Here is a 22,906-nt window from a genome sequence, read left to right on the forward strand (position 1 = left end):
AGCTCTTTTGGGATTTGGGGTAGGGTTCAGGTACTGTTTGAGCTTTTCAAATGCTCATCACCTGATCCCAGTTGTAAAAACAATACCTTGTTGTCATAGTTACACACCATAACAATTGTACGGTAGTAAGATATTAAGATCAAACATTTTTCCAACTGGACAACCTCCAGAACCAGAGACAACAATATTCCAAACAACACAAAAAATGATTAACCAAAGTCTAGAGAGAGAAGAAATCAGAACTAACAGTATTGGTTCTGCTCTAGAACTGGATCAATCATCTCCAGTCCATGATTATTGGCTCAGTCATCCAGGTAACTGGTCAGTGTGATGTCTGCTGCCAACATCACAACCTTTCTTGACCCTTCACTCTTCCTCCGTTCGCTTCAATTTTATGGTTTTATTGCTGCCTATATTTCCACCAGATTTGAGTTAAAGTGCATGTTTTATGTTGAACTTACGGAAAATACTTCAAACTTAAACTTATGAGACTTCAGACAACACGAGGCAGTAAAAGCAGCTGCTGATGCAGGATCCGGGGAAGGATCCGGAGCTGGAGCGTCAACAGCTACCACACCCTGCTTCCTGTTTTCATAATAAATGTCCAATAAAGATTAATATGAAAACTTAGTACATATGAAGCTGCTGTCTTAAAAAATACAGCAGCTTATTAAATCAACAATTGCATATTGTTGATTTAATAGGTGGATTAGGTAAAGTTTCTGAAGATGCAACAAATCACACATGCTGTCATGAAAAAAATCAAGCAGGCAACAACTGAAGCGCAAACATTTTTTTATTTTCATTCTACTTTTCAAGCTTTTTATGCTATTTTTGTAATACCTTATTGAAGTATTGTCAAGTATAGTTTGCGTATCCATCCATTCCTCTGCTTAGCTCGACAAAGTGAGGAGTTTTACTTTGGAGGTCTTCACCGGAAGAGCAGTGCGTTACTACCTGTACTTTGACAGCGGGATGTCTGCGTGTCCATGAGTGCGTGTGCTTGGTGAAGGCGCCACGTCGGCAGAAGCAGCAGCGAGAAGAGCAGCAGCAGCAGCATCACCAGCGGGTCTGCAGAAACTCTGGAGAAGTTGGTTGTTTGGAGGATTGACGGACTGACGGACCGACAGCTGCAGGGTGCAGGTTCCCCCTCCAAAACCCAGACCGAGGCCCACTTCTCAATCTGCTGCTGGCTCAGGTGTTCCAGCCAGAAGCACTGGGAACAATGGTGAAGGTAAGGACGCACCAGTATCCTCATTAAAGCGCAGCTTGCTCCAAGTTTTTCCTCCGCGCTGCTGAGGTCCGGAGTGATGATGTGGATCAGGAACACAGTTAGAGCTTGTTTTCACATTTAAAAGCCCTGGAGCAGAAACTGCAGCTGGTCCAACTAACTGAAACACCAGGTTGTTGTTTTTTATTCTGACTGCCTGGATAGAAGATAAAAACCTGCAGCTGTGGGTCACAAGGAAAACAGACGGGAAGAAAATCTGCTTTCAAGATAAATCTCCTGAAAAAGCTCAGATTAGAGCATAATGATGAGATGAGAAGCTCAAAGCTTCATGTTGTTTCACTGAAATGTGAAGAAGTTAACATCATGGTGTCACATCTCCAACAAGATGGAGCATTCAGGCAACACCAGGAGCCAAAACTAGTCAAAAATATGTTGAAATTTTTACTAAATGTGATTAAAAACCAGCCAAACAGAACCTTCCAGAGTGAGAGTGAGCTGAAAACGTGTTAGATAATTACATGTTTAAACACGACTCTGAGCTCCAACAGTGATCTCTGTGTCTGGTTCAGTTTTCCTTCCCATCGAAGGAATGATCAGACACCAGGAGGCCGCAGCCTTTCCCAACCCTCCCGAGACTTTTTCCCAAGGTTCAGAGTTTCATAACAAACCAGCTCGCTGTCTGGTTTGCATTTAGAACGAAGAAAACAGTTCAGCAGCAAGCTAAACAGCCAGAAGGCTGGGCTTGGTTTGGTTTGGTTAGGAGACCCAACCTGGTTCATGTTAGGAAAAGTTGAACCAGAACATCACAAACCCACAGTTTGACCTCTGTTAGAAGCAGGTAAAGCTATCTGATGCAGTTTTTCATATCAATCTATCGATCATTATTAATTAGTTTTTGTTTCAAGTATCTGAAATACTGGTGGCATGACCTTTTCTGTTTTATCCAAAATTTTCACTTCACATCATAATTTTTTTTATCCTTATTATTTTAAGTAGTTTTTAGGCACAGTAGCAAAACTGCTGTTGTGCAAGTTACCTAGCAGGTTGTTGCTAGGTAACCAAAGAGTGAATGAGTTAGTTGATGCTACTCATCTTTTGAACTGTCAAAATAATGTAACGTTTTAATTTATTATTCTCTTTTTACCAAAAAGTGGATAACAAAAAGTCTTCAGTCTTTGGTCTCAACTAGTCCTTATTTTGAAGGACAGTTTTGTTTACTGAGACTTAATAATTCACTTTATTTGTTGTTTCTGTTGTTTTGTTTATTTATTTTGGATATTTAAAATGTCTTCTAGTTGCAGTGTTAAATGTTCATTAGAAGTTAACGTTTATTGATCTATCAGAATGTTTTCTTGCATTATTATGCCGTCATCATTATATCACGTGAAAATGGTCTGTAAACAACAATATTATTGTTTATCACAGTAACTTCTGGAGCAATGTATCGTCCAGTAACATTTGTTATCGTGACAGGCCTGCCAACACAGCTTAGATAGCCATCAGAGGTTGAGAAGCTAAAGCCTTTCCTCTGCCTACATCTCCCAGAATGCCTTGCGGTTCTGGATCAGATTATCTACTGATAATCACACTGAACATATCCAGTCCAGTTGGTTCGGTACCAGACGACTCCAGCTCCGTTTACCTCCTGAACTCATGCAGAATGTTTACATGAGGAACCAAAGTGTTCACTGCAACATTCTGTAGGGAAACTTTAGAAAGTGACACCAGACACAGCCAGAGAAGTGTCCCAGCTGTGCCTAAGCTGCGGACAGGAAGATGGACCGAACCAGAACTCTGTAACAGCATAAGGTCCAAAGCTGCTCTGCTCTGAACTGAATGATCCAAAACAATGTAAACATCTCTGGTTCTGGAGCAAAATCAGCTGAAGTCCAAATCTAGTGTTCAGTTGGTCCAAAACGCTGCACAGCTGATCAGATCCTACTAGAGCTGCAGTGACGATGATTGAAGTAATTAATTATTAATCAGATTAAAATATTCAGATTTTTCATTTAATCACTTAAGCTTATTTTTTACAGTATTATAAACATATTAAAAGATGCAAACAATTCAATTCCTTGTTTACATAATAAAACATTTTCAGCATTCCTTCAGTGAACCTTTTTTCATTTATAGCTGAAGATGTATCTGTAGCTAAACAATTCTTCTGACATCAACATGTGATTATTTATTGATTAATAATTGAATAGAAAAATGTGATTAATAAGAGACTTTTACAAAATGTGATGTTAAAACTGCCAATAGAGAAGTTCTGGTTAGAACAGATTTACAGGCAAAGAAGGTTTTTAATCTTTAAATGCAAAATATTTGTTCTATTTTACAGTTTTTGTTTTATTACTATGCTGAGTGTGTTGTTCTGTCAGCAAATGTAGTCTAAAACGATTAATCAGTTACTAAATTATTCAAAAATTATTTAAAATAATCAATTAATTGTTTCAGCACTAGATGCTACTGCACACTGGTTCTGTTGTGATAAATCCCTCTGAATTCAGAAATTCGGTGAGATTTCTGAATTCCTCTTAATTTCCCTACAGCTCCTTTTATCCTGCATTTAAGCACATCTGGTAAACCGGATCATATTAAAACAACACCAAAGTCATTTTAAGCCTTTTTTTAATCCTCAAATGTTTTTCTTTTAATAAAGTATTCCTAAACAGCATTGACAACTGTATTTTTATCTTTGTCCGTCCATCCAGCAGCTCAAGTTCCTTGTTTTAATTTATGTGTTTTAGTCTTTATAATAAAAACCAGGAGTGGAGTACGTAGTTTTAATGTTCCCAGCTGGTATAATTAGTGCTTAGACTCCATCTTGTTGTAATTCCTGGTGACTCTTCAGGGTTTTTCCGCAGGACGTGAACAGCGTGAACGTGGAGCCGCAGCCCGGGACCAGCCTGGCCTCGGACGAAGCTGAGCCCACCGACAGCCAGTCCCCAGAGGGTAAGCGCCAAGCCGAGGGATGTGTCTAATTGCTGGTACATCAGATCGCTGGTGCAATCTAGGCTCGGATGTTGCTGCTGCTACTCCAGAACCGGTTGTTTTGTCAGCAGGATCAGTGTCTGTGTCCAGCTGCAGCTGTCTGTGTCGCAGCACCCTGTGCACCAGTTCAGACCCCTTTTGGTCAAACATGGCGACCCAGCCTCCTGAGGATCTCCAGAGTGATTTGAAATGACTCTAGTGCATCTCCATGGCCCAATCAAATCAAGTCTGAGATGTTTGAACATAGTTCTCATATGACATCATACTTCCAGGAACTTTGATAGGCAGTTGCTTTGGAGTTGCTACAACAACAATAAACAAGGACCAGCTTAGAACTTGCTCTCGCCTTTTTTCTATCTAACTTATAATCAATATAAGGACATTACAACTACTACTCAGTCACAAGTTTTGAGAACTCCACCCACCTTTGTATAAAATTAAGATGAATATCAGTGATACTTACTGCAATACTTATTGGTGAACTAGCATGTGACGGACATGTAGCCTATGTGGATGTTGCTGCATGTACGTATTCTGCCAGTCACCAGAACTTATTCACACGAAGAGTTTGTACGTCCTTTACAAATCCGTTCAAACATTGATTGTATGTGTCCATGGATTTCAAGCTGCAAAATTCCTCCAGATGGTGGACTATCTGTTCACCAAGTAGCAAACTATGTCATAGAATGAGATCGGAGGCAGCTTGTCCACATCATCTGGCATATTTTCCTTCTTTGTCTTCATATGGGTCCATCCCGACAGCAGCCATTTTGTTCATTTATCTTTCTCTTGCACATTGGTCAAGAGTGTCCATATATTTTCCTTTTGTTGGTCTGTAACCCATGGTTCATCAGTGCTTTGATGCCTACCGAGATGGCATGGATCACTTCCGGTTCAAACTTATGGCAACTATGAATTATAATCAAGTAGAATTTAAAGTTCTTCCTTCAGGTTGATATGAAAGATGCAATAAATCCAAACTCTGTTTGATCTGCGTTCCAGACCCCGGTAAAGATCACGCCGTCGCTCCGCCTGGCATGGTGTGGCGGGTCACCGGCGGCCTCTTCAACGTCACCAAGGGCGTAGTCGGCGCCGCGGTGGGCGGAGTCGCCTGGGTGGGTGGGAAGAGCCTGGAGATCACCAAGTCGGCGGTGACCACAGTGCCGTCGGTGGGGGTGGGGCTGGTGAAGGGCGGCGTCTCCGCCGTGGCCGGTGGCGTCTCTAGCGTGGGCTCTACAGTCGCCAACAAAGTGCCGTTCACCGCCAAGAGGAAGGACAAGGCAGAGTGAGGAGGCGGTGATGATGATGACTGACGGATTGCCCTGCCCTGAGCCAACCGAGACAGACTGATCTCGACCAATCAGATGCCACCGTGCCTTCCCCTGAACGCCTCGTCACAAGAACTCCAGACTGTAAAATAAAGACTGTGCAGCTCTACTTCACCGACCTAAACGTGTTCTGCCCCATGTTGGTGACGACACCCTGATAAGCCCCTCTACCAGTTTACGGACCAGTCTGAGGCCACGCCCTCTTTCTGCTCTCCAACCACAGACGTCTGCTGAAACCTTTCTGTCTTCAGATGCTGATTTTTGTGCTTTCTGTCTGTTTTGAAGTATTATTGCAACCTGTCTGTCAGTTAAGTGTGTGTTGAGGGGTCAGACTGTTTCTTCTGAGGAGCCCTTCCTTCGCTCTGCATGCAGGAACATCTCTGAAATATCTGAAGAGTGACGACTCTCTGCAGCCTCTTTATGGTGAAACTTGTTGTAAAGAGCCTGACGTTACTCAGAAAAGGTGAACTGTTCCTTTAATCAGATGTTTACTCTGCTGCAGGAATCAATCATTAGCATTTCAATGCAGCTGTTGTTGAGGATACGAAAGATGTTTATGTATTTTTTTTTTCAGTATATCAATAAAATAGTTTAGAAGGTTAAAAATAAACAGGACTTTTTCTCAGTTTCTACCTAATATCCAAAATTTACTTTTTGCATGTTTTTGTCCTTCCATTTTCTGGTAGCAGTCCAAGCGCTAAAGCAACAATGTCCAACTTTTTTATGGAAGTAAGTTTATGTTTTCTGGTGTCTGGAAAACAAGCAGTTTCAAAAACCTCCCGATTATCAAGTCACAAGGACGATGCCTTGTTACCTAGCAACTCAAGTGGAGCTTGTTAGTTTGTTTTATGTGATGTTCAATGGCTGCTGGAGAAGAGCAGTGTTTGGTTATTGACTCGGTTCAGAAAGCGCTGCTGCTGCCTTGCTGATGGGTCAGAACGCTCCACTTCTGGGTCAAAGATGGACCATTGTACTATTGCATGTCTGTTTGCAATGGGGCCGGACAATCAATAACAAAATATATTGTGGTAGACACATGATCAATATAAATGGATCATGCATCTGACAGAATATTCACTGAACTTCAACCCAGAACCACACAGCATTCTGGGAGATGTAGGCAGAGGAAAGACTTTAGCTGCTCAACCTGTCAAGGTAAGCCAAGCAAAGTTGGTGGCATCCACTAACTCACTCACTCTACGGCTCCCTAGCAACTAACTCACTCTTTGGTTTCCTAGCAACAGGATTTTTAGTATCTTGCACAGCAGCAATTTGAGGTTTTGCCAGTGTGCCTGGTATCTGCTTAAAAAACAACATGGAGTGAAAATTGTGGATGAAATAGGAAAGATCACGCCACCAGCATCACAGTGTAAATATTTAAAACAATAAAAAAAAAATCACTAATTATTGATAAAGACTGGTATGAAATGCTTATTTTCTGATAAGATTTTCATTCAACATCCAGCCCTGGTGTGCAGTCATTTTCACGTGCAGTAGTAAACAATGAGTTGGGGGCGTGGCCAGCAGCTTATTTGCATAAAAGTGACAGAAATCCTAAAACAGCTCATTCTGAAAGGAACTGAAAACGGACATAACTGAGCTGAGAATGATTCTGTGCAGCAAAACATAGCAAACATCTTTCGCACAGCTGATAGACCTATCCTAATTTGTGTAATGGGAAGCATCATTGGTCCCCTTTTAAGGTGGATTTGTTCAGAGAAACAGTTTTCATTCGGAAGCTGAATAATGGCAGATTTAGGAACCATCACACACAGTCTGGTGTTTGCTGTGGTAAATCTTTAACTTTTTACATAAAAAGTTAGATTTATTTTCTGAAAATGAGATCAAAATGTGCCTAGAAGTCGCAGGACTCACAGTGTGAACACTAGATGACGGTAGAGGTCTAATTGATAATCTAATAAAAACAGCAGAGGGAACACGGAAGAGACTCAAATCATGTCATTTTTTATTTTTTTTAAATCCGAAATAATCTAGTGAGTTTATTATTGTTTTCCTGCCAATTTCTTGTTTATCCTCCAGTCCAGATGGTGGCAGCATGCTAACTAACTAACTAACTCATAGTTAGTCTGCCATTCGTCATATAACGCCAGAAGAAGACGATCCCGGAAGTGATGCGTTGTTTCATGCTGCCTCGTCCACATGTGGTTTCTTCTACACGATATTTAATTCTGGAAGGGTTTCTGTAAAGAACCGCCGAGGCAGGAGGACAGGAGGAATCCTGCTGCGAGTTTAAGGTGAATTTTATTGAAACATTTAAGATTACCTGCATGTCTCAAGCTTTATCAACAAAAACGTGATCAAATATGATCAACTGTGTGACAATCAGCTGTTCCCTCAGACCAAACATCACCTGATGAAGCGGTTATTATAGCAGTTTCTGACAAATTATTCTATTACAGAGCTGTGTGTAAATTAAATATGAATCGAATATGGGTATACTTTATTTATTTCCTTTGTATTTACCCACAGCGGTTCTACAGACAGGCGACTCCAGTAAGAGTAGGAGTGCTTAGCTTCACTCAAGAAAAAATCTTTTTTTATTCGAAAGGATTTTCAAAACTGTATCATAAGATATAATTTCCACGTTTAAGTTTTGATTTAATAGGAATTGGTCTTTTAACAGCAGATAAATCAAGCTACAGTAATAAACTATTTTAATCCTGGCTATATTTTTATTAAAAAGTGCTATTTTTAGAAAGTTACCTCCATTTTTAATGCAAGTGAAACAAATTAATTTCAGGACTTGTTAAAACCCCCAATCTTTTTACCAATATAACAATACATTCCTTTGTTTTCCTGCCAAGTTTTCTTGTAATGATTTCTGTATTTTTACACTGTCTTGTTTTGTATTTTTATAGATTGTCTTTCACTTATTTTTTTATCTGGTTAAATTTCTTAGTTGTATTGTGAGTCGTTGTATTGTTCTGCATCTTTAAGCTATATAGAAGAGGAAAAAATCTGACTTAATAATTTAAAATTAGATATCTCATATTTTTAAAGACAAAACTGAAAATAAATCATGCTAATAAATATCATAATAGATTTGGGAAGAAGAAAAACTTCAAACTTCAACAACAGGCTGATTTAGAGCTTTGAGAAAATAACGTCCAAGCAACAAAGCTGGTGAAGAAACAAGAGGTCTCACTCCAACATAAACTGTGGGTCTGTCTTTCAGGTGCATTTTTTGTTAAAACGTCTTTGCTCTTCATTCAGTGAAGTTACTCTCTGAGTTGCAGTAGTTGATAGTAATTTACTAAGTACGAAAAGTAGTTTGACTTTTATGAGTGAAATGACTCCTAAAAGTGGGTATTTTTTGAAGCTATGGAGGGCTGACTGTGGTTTCGTCTCTGTCCTTCAGACGGTTTGCTGAGAAGATGCTGAGTGATGCTGAGGCTGCAGAGCTGCTGGCCTTCCTGACGCCCAGCACCCGGCCGGATGTGAAGGGGAAGGCCACGGAGTACATCCTGGGACTGTCTGGAAGCAGGTGGGATGCTGACCTCTGAGTGCCGGGGTCAGCTGGCGGGACCCCGGGTTATAATGGTTTTGGGCTTTTCATTAATCAATCAATCAATCAAATTTTATTTGTATAGCACATTTCAGCAGCAAGGCATTTCAAGGTGCTTTACATAATTAAAAAACAAAATAAAAACATCATGTGACATTGAATAAACAGTAAGAAAGAGAAAGAGATTCTGGAAAGTTTACTTTTAGTTTTGTTTTTATTAGTTATTAGTTTTTATTAGTGTTTGTTTTAGTTTTTTATGCTTGGTAAATTTTTTGGTGCAGAATTAAAAAAGCTCAAAGGATTGTGATTATGTCTACATTGATTGGACGATGAATGGCTGGCAGAATAGTTTTATAAATGCTCAATATATTTCCAGTTAGTTATAGTTTTTCCCCCTAAATTGCCATTTTTATTTACTTTAGTTAACAAAAACGTTTTCTATTTTGTTAGTTTTAGTGAACTGTCATAACCTTTGTGGGGTGCTAACCTTTGTGGGGTGCTGACCTCTGTAGGGGTCAGAGGTCACCATAGATTGATTCAGGAGCATCAATGCCAGCGCTGTTTGTTTCTTTCAGAGATGGCTGCCGGTTCCTGCGCTCTAAACCTGACCTCTTAGCAGCTCTGTTTGCGCTGACCTCTGACCCCTCTGTTGCCATAGTGAAGGACTGCTACCACATCCTGATCAACCTGTCAGCTGATGAGACTCTGCACCAGGTGAGCAGCAGGTGAAGGACAAAACAAAGCTGAAGTTGGCTAATAATAATGTAGTGATGAGATTAATTTAACTAATAATAATAATATTTCAGATTAATTTATGGGACAGAGTTGGATCCTAATAAACACAGTTAGTGTTAATTTGCTGCATTAAATAAGTAGTAGACTAAACCATGAAGATTAAATAATATTCAGGATATTTAATGGCGGGAGTCTTGAACCTGCTCTGACCTCTGACCTCTGACGGCCTGCTGGTCCCTGTGTTTCCTCAGGTTCTGGTCTGTGAGGTTCAGGTTCTTCCGGTTCTGTTGAAGAACCTCCAGGATCCAGAGTTTCTGTTCTCTGATCAGATCTGCACCATCCTGTCCAACCTGAGCCGCCATGATAAGACCTGCAGGACCGTCTTCCAGGTACGCCAGGCCAGTCCCCGCTGGTCGTTTCTCAGGGTTCAGCTGCAGAAACATCAGGCAGACATCGGACTCCTCTCACCTGTCAGGTGGATGAAGTTCCTCCTCACCTGTCGGGTTGAAGCCTCTGCTGATTGCTCTCTCAGGTCCTGCAGGAGCAGCTCGGTCTGGCCCAGCTGGTGGAAATCTTCTGCAATGAAAGCTTCAACAAAAAGGCCAAGCTGCACTACCTGGGCCCCCTGCTGTCCAACCTGACCCAGCTTCCCGAGGCCAGGAGCCTCTTGATGGACCGGGACAGGTGAGTTTCAGAGCTAGAAGTCGAGTTTCTACCTGAATAGAGTCTGTCTGTCTCTTTGTGGACCAGAGAACATTTACCTCTCATCTGGATATTTACTTTTTAGATGCTAAAACTGTCGGATCTTTTCTGCTCCAGGTGTGTAATCCAGCGTTTGCTGCCGTTCACTCAGTACGAGGCGTCGGTGGTGAGGAGGGGCGGCGTCATCGGCACGCTGAGGAACTGCTGCTTCGACCACGGTGAGAAACTCCCAACGCCGTCCGGAGTAACTCTGAAGGATGAACCAGAACCAGAACCCGATCTGCTCTGACATCCTTCTGCTGTGATCCGCAGCTCATCATGCGTGGCTGCTGAGCGACGCCGTGGACGTGCTGCCGTTCCTGCTTCTGCCTCTGGCCGGCCCGGAGGAGCTCACTGAGGAGGAGAACGAAGGCAGGTCCAAAAAAAACACCTTAAAATTATTAGGATTTCACCGAAAAGATGATTTATTTCAGTTGTTCGGTTTAAAAAGTGAAATTTGATTCTCAGCTGATGAGAATCCAACAGTCATTTCACAGGAAATTAGAAAATGATTTTATTTCCAAGTTATTTGGAAGAAAACATCAAACAAAAGCCGTGTTTCTGTTAATGAAGAGAGGCAGTGGCACAACTACACATTATTCAGGTGGATGCGAAAACATAAATCGGCGCCCCCTCCCCATTCCTCCCCTCAGGGAAGGAACGTCAGGGTGAAGGAGTGACGCTGACCAACACCCCCCCCCGAGGCGATGATACGTGAAGTGTAAAAATAGCTACATTTACCTCGTTATGTGCGAGAGGTGATGCGTGATGTGCGCTGAAGAAAACATAATCGGCGCGTCGCCCCCTCCAGACAGGGTTTTGGCGCCCCCTCTGGTGCTGCACCCCTATGTGTTGCATACGCTGCATACGCACTTTTTGCGCCTCTGCTACTACAAAACATGAGACAGTACTGTGTCCCATTTGTCATCACACTACTGTGATGCTGTGCTAGGTGTGAGAGTCCAACTGGTGAACACACAGGTCTTTGATAAAAAACTTCATCTTAATCGCTATGAATGTTGGAGAAGGCAAAAACTGACCTGTTTTGAAGTTACATCTGTGGTAAAACTTTAGTTAGTTAATGGTTTATAAATTGTTACAGTGGGCCAGAAGCTTCTTGCGTCATGTAACAGGGTTTCCATGCGGGAATAAAAGGTAGTAAATTAAATTAGCTCAAATTAAGGCCAGTAAAAGGTAGTAAAAGGTAACAAGTAGAATTTGACTTGGTAGTTAATTTTTCAATAAACATTTCATGACCGCTTCAATATATTTAGAATTTTACATTGATGCTGACTTTTTATTTTAAGTTGCTTTAACTGTAAGATCTGTATTAAAAATTATATCTACTCCCAGGACCTGAGCTGATGTTAACAGACTCGATTGGTTTCGCTGTCCGATCTGCTGTGCGCATGCGTAGTGTTGGAAGCGCCTAACGTTTGAGACGAGTGAGTCACCATGAGAAAATATACGTTTTCACGACTTTGCCTGGATGACCAGGTGACAGAGAATCACTTTGTAAAATATGAAGAAAAAACTATAAATATGACCTCGTGACTGCGACCAAACCGAGCGGAGCATCTACCGTTCATTCGCAGCAGATTCCTGCGCCGGGGAGCAGATGAAAAGTAGGAACTTTTTTACACTGAATATGGGAATAGAAAGATGGTTAAACCCTTCTGGGTTAAAGCGGTGGACTTGCTGAGTAACTGGTTGGATGTAGCGGTTCCACTGACACTTGCCCTATGCCTGTTGGGAGGTGGAACCCAAATGACAGAAATGGGTAAGGCAGTAAAGTGCCCTACCCGTTGGCCCAAAGCCAGTGGTTCCCTGGCCCCTCCTGCTCCGGCGAAGCTGCGCAGATCACTGCGCAGATCACTGCGCAGATCACTGCGCAGATCACTGCGCAGATCACTGCGCAGATCAATCACTGCGCAGACTTGTGGGAATAATGCATTTAGTGCCCACAGGTTCTATTATTTTTCATAGCGCATGCTCACTGCGTGCTATTATTAGCCCTAGCAACAGTTGCCATGCTGCTGACAATGATGTCATCAGCATGACTTCAAATGATGTCTGTGTCATGAGGCCCTTCTAAGGATGACTTTGTGATGTCATAGAGTCCATGACATCACCAACTGATCAGTTAATTCTCTGATCAGTCGACACAAATCAGTTAACAAGTCAGTCAACACACAATTCATTTGGACGTTTTAGCTCAGCTCAGAAAAGATGACTGACGAAAGCCCGCAGAGAGAAATGGATGTGAGGCCTCAGGTCTCATTTTGGACAAAAGTCAAAAAAACTTTGTCCAACAGAGTTCATCCTGGACAAAGAAGTCCAGATTACAAGAAGAAAAAATTTCTCAGTGAACTTCTGTGGACAGTGATCGAAAAGGCCGCAGATGATCCAACTCTGCATCTGGTACGACAGACATTTGAGGAACAGCATAGCAAGATTTTGACTTTGCTTTTGAGAAAAACTGGAGAAATAAACGTGGACGTACTCTCGGAGGTATCGGAAGAGCTAAGTGAACGGATTTTCCAGAGTACTGCGAGAGATGCATTCCACTTTGCCTCTGGACTGCATTTAATTGCACTGCTGGATTACCCAGAAGGACATGACGTAATTGTGGAAAAATTCAAGCGTCACCTGGAGAATCCTGTTCCTCCAAAGGAAAGGTTTAAGTCGACGAAAAGTAAAATCAGAAAGACGTTTTTTCCTAATGAGGACTTGTACTCGGATGAAAACTGCCTGAGTGACGAGTATACTAAGGCAGGGATGGATCCTGAAGAGTTTTTGAAGGAAGCGAACAAGATGGGTTTCAGACGTGGAACCGAAGACGAAAGGAGAGTCATGGTGGAAACGATTCTTTGGAGACTAATTTATAAGTCCAGTTTCAGATCTAGTTATGCGGCTTACAAAATGAAGCACACCGAACCGGTACATAAAAAGCTTGCTCCGAAAATCTGGGAGGAAGTAAAAGACATCGATTTCGTCTTTTTTGAGGACATGGAACGAAAACTCTGCCGAGACATCTTACAACTTCTCTGGGGCAATGAAGATGTGGTTCGAGAGTTGTTGTTCAAGATGATAAAAAGTGACAACCCGGTAGTTATGTACAAGGTGGTGGAGAGCTTCAGAAGGAACCTGGCACGGCCGCGAAAAGTCATTCTCCAAGATAGCTTCCTTCAGAAGACATGGAAGATCATCAAGAAGGCTGCCTGTTGTGGAGACGCTTTGGACACAGAGGAGAGGCAAGAACCGTTTGGGCATCTCAAGTTGGTTCACTCAGTGGTCAGGTTTGCCTCCGAGTCAGGACCTGCTTCCGAGTCAGGACCTGCTTCCGAGTCAGGACCTGCCTCCGAGTCAGGACCTGCTTCAGAGTCAGGACCTGCTTCAGAGTCAGGACCTGCTTCAGAGTCAGGACCTGCTTCAGAGTCGGGACCTGCCTCCGAGACGGGACCTGCCTCCGAGACGGGACCTGCCTCCGAGACGGGACCTGCCTCCGAGACGGGACCTGCCTCCGAGACGGGACCTGCTTCAGAGTCGGGACCTGCCTCCGAGACGGGACCTGCCTCCGAGTCGGGACCTGCCTCCGAGTCGGGACCTGATTCCGAGTCGGGACCTGCTTCCGAGTCGGGACCTGCCTCCGAGTCGGGACCTGTTTCTGAGTCGGGACCTGTTTCCGAGTCGGGACCTGTTTCCGAGTCGGGACCTGCCTCCGAGTCGGGACCTGCCTCCGAGTCGGGACCTGCCTCCGAGTCGGGACCTGCCTCCGAGTCGGGACCTGCCTCCGAGACGGGACCTGCCTCCGAGTCGGGACCTGCCTCCGAGTCGGGACCTGCCTCCGAGACGGGACCTGCCTCCGAGACGGGACCTGCCTCCGAGACGGGACCTGCCTCCGAGACGGGACCTGCTTCCGAGTCGGGACCTGCCTCGGAGTCGGGACCTGCCTCCGAGACGGGACCTGCCTCCGAGTCGGGACCTGTTTCCGAGTCGGGACCTGTTTCCGAGTCGGGACCTGCCTCCGAGTCGGGACCTGCCTCCGAGTCGGGACCTGCCTCCGAGACGGGACCTGCTTCCGAGTCGGGACCTGCTTCCGAGTCGGGACCTGCCTCCGAGTCGGGACCTGCCTCCGAGTCGGGACCTGCCTCCGAGTCGGGACCTGCCTCCGAGTCGGGACCTGCCTCCGAGTCGGGACCTGCCTCCGAGTCGGGACCTGCCTCCGAGTCGGGACCTGCCTCCGAGTCGGGACCTGCCAACGAGTCAGTACCTGCCTCCGGGTCAGGACCTGCCTCCGGGTCAGGACCTGCCTCCGCGCTAGGACCTGCCGCCGGGTCAGGACCTGCCGCCGGGTCAGGACCTGCCGCCGGGTCAGGACCTGCCGCCGGGTCAGGACCTGCCTCCGGGTCAGGACCTGCCTCCGCGCTAGGACCTGCCTACGAGACTGGACCTGCCTCCGGGTCAGGACCTGCCTCCGAGCTAGGACCTGCCTCCGGGTCAGGACCTGCCTCCAAGTCAGGACCTACCTCAGAGTCAGAACCTGCCTCCGGGTCAGGACAGACCTGTGAGACAGGACCTGTCTCTGGGTCAGGACCAGCCTCCGAGTCCTCATGCCTCATGGTGTTTCCAGGATTTTTTGTCACCAACGAAGAGACTCATTGTCAGAAGTGTCAAGACTGGATGCGTTTCTTCAGGAGAACTTCACAACTCACGGGAGTGGATCATTATGGCCTTTAGAGTGCTTCCAAGTTTTGGGTCTGAGAATACCTGAAACGTTTAGTCATCCGCTGCTACAGTCAGAGTGAGGTGGGTAGAGCCTACCGAAGAGTCAGGATGGGGGGCTCAGGGAACGGTGGCGGACTGGGGGGGCTAGAGTATAGTTAGAAGGGGTTTGACGAAGAAGAAGAGAAGGTGGTGGGGGCGGACTCTGGGGGGCGGATGTATTGTTAGGAGGGGCGGTGGAAACGTAGAAGGAGAGATGTTGAGGGTTGACTAGTGTACCATTAGAAGTGCGAGGGGGCGAAGAGGGTGAGGGAGGGGTCTAATGTACAGTTGAGTGCTGGGGGGACGGACGGACGGCAGCGTCAGGACCTACCTCAGAGTAAGGACCTGCCTAGAGTAAGGACCTGCCTACTGGACAGGACCTGCCTCCGAGACAGGACCTGCCTCCGAGACAGGACCTGCCTCCAAGACAGGACCTGCCTCCAGGTCAGGACCTACCTCCGGGTCAGGACCTGCCTCCAAGACAGGACCTGCCTCCAGGTCAGGACCTGCCTCCAAGACAGGACCTGCCTCCAGGTCAGGACCTGCCTCCTGGCTAGGACCTGCCTCCAAGATAGGACCTGCCTCCAGGTCAGGACCTGCCTCCAAGACAGGACCTGCCTCCTGGTTAGGACCTGCCTCCAAGACAGGACTTGCCTCCGAGACAGGACCTGCCTCCAAGACAGGACCTGCCTCCAGGTCAGGACCTGCCTCCTGGCTAGGACCTGCCTCCAAGACAGGACCTGCCTCCAGGTCAGGACCTACCTCCGGGTCAGGACCTGCCTCCAAGATAGGACCTGCCTCCAGGTCAGGACCTGCCTCCAAGACAGGACCTGCCTCCAAGACAGGACCTACCTCCGGGTCAGGACCTGCCTCCAAGATAGGACCTGCCTCCAGGTCAGGACCTGCCTCCAAGACAGGACCTGCCTCCAAGACAGGACCTGCCTCCTGGTTAGGACCTGCCTCCAAGACAGGACTTGCCTCCGAGACAGGACCTGCCTCCAAGACAGGACCTGCCTCCAGGTCAGGACCTGCCTCCTGGCTAGGACCTGCCTCCAAGACAGGACCTGCCTCCAGGTCAGGACCTACCTCCGGGTCAGGACCTGCCTCCAAGATAGGACCTGCCTCCAGGTCAGGACCTGCCTCCAAGACAGGACCTGCCTCCAAGACAGGACCTGCCTCCGGGTCAGGACCTGCCTCAGAGTTAGGTCCTGCCTCTGAGATAGGACCTGCCTCTGGGTCAGGACCTGTCTCCGAGTCAGGACCTGCCTCCAAGTTAGGTCCTGCCTCCGAGTTAGGACCTGTCTCTGGGTCAGGACCAGCGTCCGAGTCCTCATGCCTCATGGTGTTTCCAGGATTTTTTGTCACCAACGAAGAGACTCATTGTCAGAAGTGTCAAGACTGGATGCGTTTCTTCAGCAGAACTTCACAACTCACGGGAGTGGATCATTATGGCCTTTAGAGTGCTTCCAAGTTTTGGGTCTGAGAATACCTGAAACGTTTAGTCATCCGCTGTTACAGTCAGAGTGAGGTGGGTAGAGCCTACCGAAGAGTCAGGATGGGGGGCTCAGGGAACGGTGGTGGACTGGAGTGGCTAGAGTATAGTTAGAAGGGGTCCAAAGAAGGAGAGAAGGTGGGGGGGCGGACTGTGGGGGGTGGATGTATCGTTAGAGGGGGTGGGACGCGGGGGAAGCGAAGATGGAAGGGCGACGGAGAGATGTTGAGGGTTGACTAGCGTACCATTGGAAGTGCGAAGGGGTGAAGAGGGTGGGGGGGTCTTGCGTACCGTTGAGTTCTGGGGGGACGAAAGTTAAATTGGGGTGGAAATACGAACAAACAAACCTAATGTGTGTGTGGGAGGGGAGGGATATATATATATATATATATATATATATATATATATATATCGTATCCCAGCGCTGGGTCAAATATGAACCGACCAACTCTGGGTTGTTTTAACTCAACTGGGTTGGGTTGATGGTTTGACCCAGCACATTGGGTTATGGCAACTAACCAAAGGTTGGGTTAAATTGACTTGTTTAATTTGGTTAAATTGACCCAAAATTGGGTTGAAACTCATAACTCAACACAAGGATTATTATACCACTATAGTTGGGTAAAAAACAAAAAATTTATTCATATGAAATTTCACTAAATAAAAACAAGACTAAAAACAATCTAAATTTAAAGTTTCTTTTATTTCCATGTGATATATATATATAGAGAGAGAGCCAGCAGATTTCATTTACAAAAGTTACAAAACATAAGTTAGTTGTATAGTGTAGCGTCCCGGTTGAAAGGATGGTCTCTCAAACTGATGGTTCACGTTTCTTTATTCAACAGCCTTTGTACATGAACACACAGTAAGAGCTACAAGCATACAAATAAAATACCATTCGTAACTCTTTGTGGTTCTAACCTTTTACCTTAACCTAAACCTTCCTTTATGTAATAACATTAAATTTACAATACATGTATTTAATTAATATTTCTATATTACAAATTAACTAAAACGTATTCCAACTGTTCGACAGTTAATCAAATATTAACACTATTTCATGTCGAAACATAAACATTATGCTCAATTTATACAGTACTCTCATCAAAACACTCACCTTGTTCCCTCATCAACCAAGCGCTAACTAATTAATTGTTTAGACCTTAATTGGACCATTACCTTTAACTGTGACTCGTACGCTCTCTTACTCTCTGCACTATGTCCAAAACAGTTAATTGTAAGTTATTGTCACAAGTTTGTGTAGATCACTTAGCAACCATGTCCCTTTAAAAATCCTTTCAAATTAAAAGCATCAGTTGAAAGGTAACAAATAATTTTTGGTTAAATGAGGAAACAACATAAAAAACAAAGAATATATATATATTAGTATATTTTAGTGTTAAAATGTTGCAGTAACTAAAAAGCATGAAAACATGTTAGCTATTCTTCTTAGCTTCAATGCCATGAGGGAGCAGACTCATGTTCTTGGCCATACAGAAGGTCTTAGTTGAGAGCAAGGAGTTTGGGTTTTGGTCAATTCTCCTGAAGATCCTGGATGTAAAATTACAAAATCTATCAGAAAAGAGAAAATCACAAATAAGAATGACTGAATTCAATCTTATAGCTGTCTCCACTGCAAATAACTTGTAATTAGCCAGCAATTTCAAATGTTCAGAGTAATTTTATGTTCCTAAAAAATAAATATAGCACTTAATAAAATAAAATGACATATAATTTAATTTATAAGCAAAACTTAACTTAAACACTAACTTAGTGCTGAATAACTTTCAGCACCAACTTTAAATAAATGTTTTTGTAATTAATAGTAACAATAATAATAATAATAAAATTAGCAATCATTAACACTAGATATTGTCTTATTTTTGCTTTTAACTCCTTGCCGAAAACCAGCGGGAAACGGTGGTTCTCTCTCGGCTTAACGAGCCGCTCCGCCCTGACAGAGCGGGCGAGACGAGCCAGCGGCTGCAGGGGAGCGGATAAGTCCGAACACATCCGAGCATGTTTCTAACTAAACTATATGTAGCAGCAGTGGCGCAACTACACATTATTCAGGTGGATGCGAAAACATAAATCGGCACCCCCACCCCCCCAGGGAAGGAACGTCAGGGTGAAGGAGCGACGCTGACCAACACCCCCCCAGACCCCCCCCGAGGCGATGATATGTGAAGTGTGAGAGGTGCTGAAGTGTATGGGAAAACATAATCGGCGCGTTGCCCCCTCCAGACGGGGTTTTGGCGCCCCCTCTGGTGCTGCGCCCCTATGCGTTGCATACGCTGCATACCCACTTTTTGCGCCTCTGAAGAGAGGGAATTAGTTACAAACTCCTGATTTGATTCTGATTTTTTTTGGACATTTGAAGCAAAAAGAATCTTGATTTTCATGTGAATCTAAAGGCTAATCCTCATTTGGATGCTAACCTTTAAAACCACATCAGACTAATTAAATAAATCCCAATAGGCCTATCACAATGACAAATTTAGCATGACGATAAATTGTGCCAGTAATTATTTCTATAAATAATAGTATTGTTGTTTTGAGGCCATTTTCTTTCTTTTTTTTTTTGAACTTTTTACTTTCAATAACTGTTTTCATCAACATATACACACAGTAGAGATACAGAGAATACAAACTCAAGGAATGAAGGTACATAATAGTGATAATACAAACTAAATTTGAAAAGTACACGAACAAGACAAAAAAAAGAAAGATAAATAGAGGTGTCAAGGTTACATTATGAATTTAGTTACAGGTCTCCATCTTGTTTCAAAGGTCCCCATCTTAAGTTGTAGTCTTGATGTTGTTTTTTCCATTATATAAACTTTTTTCATCCTATCTCGCCACTGTGCAATATTGGGAGGTTGTGGCCTTAACCAAGCAGAAGTTATACACTTTTATCCATTTTCAAGCAATATATCAGTAACGGTATAATAATGCAGGAACACATTCTCACAGATTAATAAACTTTAAATTCTGCTGAACATTTAACACTGGAACTGGAAGACATTTTAAATATCCAAAATAAATAAACAAAACAGCAGAAACAGAAAATAAAATTACTTCTCAAGTCTGTGAAAACAAAACCGTCCTTCAAAAAATGATTTAGTTGAGACCAAATCACCAGACTGAACACTTAAGTCATCCTGGTTTTGGTAGAAAGGTAGAAAAGAGAAGAACGATAAATCATCCAATTTATTAGTTTCAGTTTAATCGTTATTGCAACAGGCCTACTGCTGGATCAACTGTCCTTTTCAGTCCCTACATAACGCTGCTTTTTCCTGTTGCTTTCAGACTTTTTCCTTCCACTCAACATTCCAATAACAGCCAGCTTCTCTAGCAGTGATCTTTGGGTTCTGTAACATTTCTGTTTAACATCTGTTCAAATGTTCTGAAAAAGTTTGAGTTTTTTTTTTTTTATTGGCCAAAGTTAATTAAATTAACTGACATAAAGCATGTTCTCATTGATATTTTTAATTTATTGACGAATGCACTTTTGTTCTGTTTCAGTGTTTCTCTCTTCCAGTTATTAAACTGGTGAATTCATGTCTGTCTGAGTGTTTAGCTTTTCCAGTCCAGACCAGGGTTCTTTGCTCAGTCGTCTGCAGAACTTCAATGCAAACCTGATTCAGGAACTTTTGACCCTGATTAGGTTTATAGGCCAAAACTAAACGCATTTTGCTGAAACTGGTGAAAAATCAAAATGACTTGCCGCCATTAAATTAAACGCTCAGGAAATGCATCATTAGAATAATCTGGACAGATTATAATCCTTAGTTTTGTTGCTCAGGTCTGCCTGTGGACCTGCAGTATCTGCCGGAGGACAAGCAGCGAGAAGCGGACCCCGACATCAGGAAGATGCTGCTGGAAACCCTGCTACTGGTACCGCACACACACACACACACACACACACACACACAGATCTGGTTTCATTCAGACTTCCTGACGGTCGGCTCCACCCCCAGCTGACGGCGACTAAAACTGGCCGCCTGACGCTTCGACAGAAAAACGTTTATCCCATTGTGAGGGAGCTCCACCGCTGGGAGAAGGACGTCCACGTCGGCGCCGCCTGCGAGAAACTGGTCCAGGTAAGAAACTCGGACCTGCTGGGGTCTGAGCAGCCGCTAGTCTTTAGGAGCCGCTGGTCTGGAGCGGCTGCTGGTCTGGAGGATCCTCTAGTCCAGTCTTATGTCTCTGTCCTTCCAGGTGCTGATCGGAGACGAGCCGCAGCTCGGCATGGAGAACCTGATGGAGGTGGACATCCCTGAGGATGTGGAGGACAAGCTGAGGGAGGCGGACGCCAAGGAGCAGCAGGAGCTGCAGGAGGAGGAGGAGAGAAGGAGGAGAGAAGAAGAGGAGCAGGAGAAGTGAAACAAAAGACTGATCTGGTCTTCATCTCCTCCTGTTTCCGTCATCAGCAGCTCGTCACTGAGCTCTGACTGCTGGTTCCAGTCCAGCTACTGACGTCTCTGTGTCCATCTAGAGACGGAGGTACAACCTGACCTTTGACATTCAGACAAATATAATCGTCATTATTTTTCTCGTTCTGAGGGCGGCTGCAGTGTGCAGCAGCTCTGGGGTCATCTGGGGTCAGCTGGCAGGTCGCTGGGGGAGGAGAGACTCGACCTTTGTTCATCTGAACTGTTTTTAGACACCAGCAGAATGAACGATTCAGGGCCGGTCACAGTGTTACAGATTTCAGTTATCATTTTTTTTCTGCATGGTCGTTCATGCTACTAATTAAATGTGACCTCAGACTTCTGTGTTTCTGACCCCAAAGCGACGCGCCTGCTCCGACGTCACCCAGCGGCGCTCCGTAAACCCAGCTACTGTTGAAATAAAATCACACTGTTGTAAATTCCTGGTTAAATATTTTGCCCTGAGCTGGTGCTGGACAATAAATCAATAACAATATATATCGCAATAGACTTGTAATCAATAGCTGGAGTACCTAATATTTTTGCTACATAATTTAAAGTTTACAGAAAAAAATTATCAGATTTAGATGTAAAATCAGTCTTTTTCAGGCATTTATTAATGTAGTCTTTCCACAGAAGAAAACACAGATCCAAAGTTAGAAAGAAGTTTATTGTGTTTTATTAACATTAAATACAACAGCTCATTTAACAGTACAGCATCATTATGAAGGAGAACAGAAGTTAAAATTTGATTTGAAAAGGTTTTGTTTGGTTTCTGTTCATTCAATTTTATTTTAACAAAGCTATAAATAAATTTAGGTGAAAATGAGATAAATGAGGAAGTGAAACTCATCAAAAAATATTTTGTCCACCAGTTTAGACTGAAGTTATAAACTTTAGGAATCTAAATGTATCATAAAAAATTATTAAAAACATTTTAAAAACTTACACATTATATTTATGATATAGTTTGTCTAATCGTTCAGCCAGTTTGTAGCTTTTGAATCTTATTTCCGCTCATTTTAACTGTGACCCATCTGGTTCTGCAGTCAGCTGCATTTTCAACACCCAAACTGACCAGAAGAGGGCGCCAAGCATTTCTCTCTATCTCCTCTCCCATCTGTGCGGAAATTCATCTCGAAGTTGAAAACAAACAGAAAAATGTTTTTACTTGGAAACTGACGCACAGGATTTAAATTGAACCGGATCACAGTTTGGATCCGAATCTTTTTCCAAGTCCTCCACTCAGCAGAGGTTCTGGCACAACAGCAGCGCTCCCCCCATTTTCTTTTAGTTTTTTTTAAGCAGATTTTTGTAAATTTTCATATGTAAACTTTTTAATTAAGCAAAGCATTTTAACGTTCAGATGATAAATGAGTTCACTATCGCAGTTCTTCCAGGTCAATAAACTTTAGTAGAAGCCAGTTTGTCTTGTTTTACCAACATTTTGTCCAGTTTTAGAGAAAGTAGAGGCTCTAAGAGCTGAATGAGTTCAGACTGGCAGTGACTCAGTAATAAATCAGATGGAGCAGTTCTTTTCTTCTGAGGTGAGTCTTGAAGACATTCTTTTGAAGGAAGTGACAGTAGCTCCTTTGAATCGTTTAGGATCAAAATAATCTTTTTTTTTTTAAATGAAGGTTACTTCCCCACATTCTC

The 22,906-nt window shown here is 43.8% G+C and overlaps 2 protein-coding genes across 2 annotated transcripts; both read left to right on the forward strand.

Annotated features, from left to right (window-relative positions):
- Nucleotides 1-971: 971 nt before the first annotated feature.
- LOC106917354 (transmembrane protein 263) lies at nucleotides 972-6,163 on the forward strand. The gene is made up of 3 exons (XM_014986245.2): nucleotides 972-1,234; nucleotides 4,099-4,186; nucleotides 5,228-6,163. Exons 1-3 carry the CDS (start codon nucleotides 1,226-1,228, stop codon nucleotides 5,512-5,514), a joined length of 384 nt encoding a protein of 127 aa, XP_014841731.1. The 5' UTR covers nucleotides 972-1,225; the 3' UTR covers nucleotides 5,515-6,163.
- Nucleotides 6,164-7,651: 1,488 nt separating this feature from the next.
- Nucleotides 7,652-22,674, forward strand: hgh1 (HGH1 cochaperone). Its single transcript, XM_014986244.2, has 10 exons — nucleotides 7,652-7,808; nucleotides 8,933-9,058; nucleotides 9,655-9,793; nucleotides 10,066-10,203; nucleotides 10,347-10,498; nucleotides 10,634-10,734; nucleotides 10,829-10,927; nucleotides 20,623-20,714; nucleotides 20,798-20,920; nucleotides 21,039-22,674. Exons 2-10 carry the CDS (start codon nucleotides 8,949-8,951, stop codon nucleotides 21,201-21,203), a joined length of 1,119 nt encoding a protein of 372 aa, XP_014841730.1. The 5' UTR covers nucleotides 7,652-7,808; nucleotides 8,933-8,948; the 3' UTR covers nucleotides 21,204-22,674.
- The last annotated feature ends 232 nt before the right edge of the window (nucleotides 22,675-22,906 follow it).

This window comes from Poecilia mexicana, unplaced genomic scaffold (genome assembly GCF_051168715.1).
Source record: "Poecilia mexicana isolate PSO_F unplaced genomic scaffold, ASM5116871v1 scaffold_5, whole genome shotgun sequence".
Lineage (NCBI taxonomy): Eukaryota > Metazoa > Chordata > Actinopteri > Cyprinodontiformes > Poeciliidae > Poecilia > Poecilia mexicana.

Excerpts from the sequence above, each read along its gene's own strand:
- hgh1 (XM_014986244.2), top strand. The coding sequence starts at position 8,949 with ATGCTGAGTGATGCTGAGGCTGCAGAGCTGCTGGCCTTCCTGACGCCC. Across the intron at positions 10,499-10,633 it reads CTCTTGATGGACCGGGACAG|GTGTGTAATCCAGCGTTTGC; the intron begins GTGAGTTTCAGA and ends TTTCTGCTCCAG. Across the intron at positions 20,715-20,797 it reads TGCTGGAAACCCTGCTACTG|CTGACGGCGACTAAAACTGG; the intron begins GTACCGCACACA and ends CTCCACCCCCAG.
- LOC106917354 (XM_014986245.2), top strand. Across the intron at positions 4,187-5,227 it reads CGACAGCCAGTCCCCAGAGG|ACCCCGGTAAAGATCACGCC; the intron begins GTAAGCGCCAAG and ends TCTGCGTTCCAG.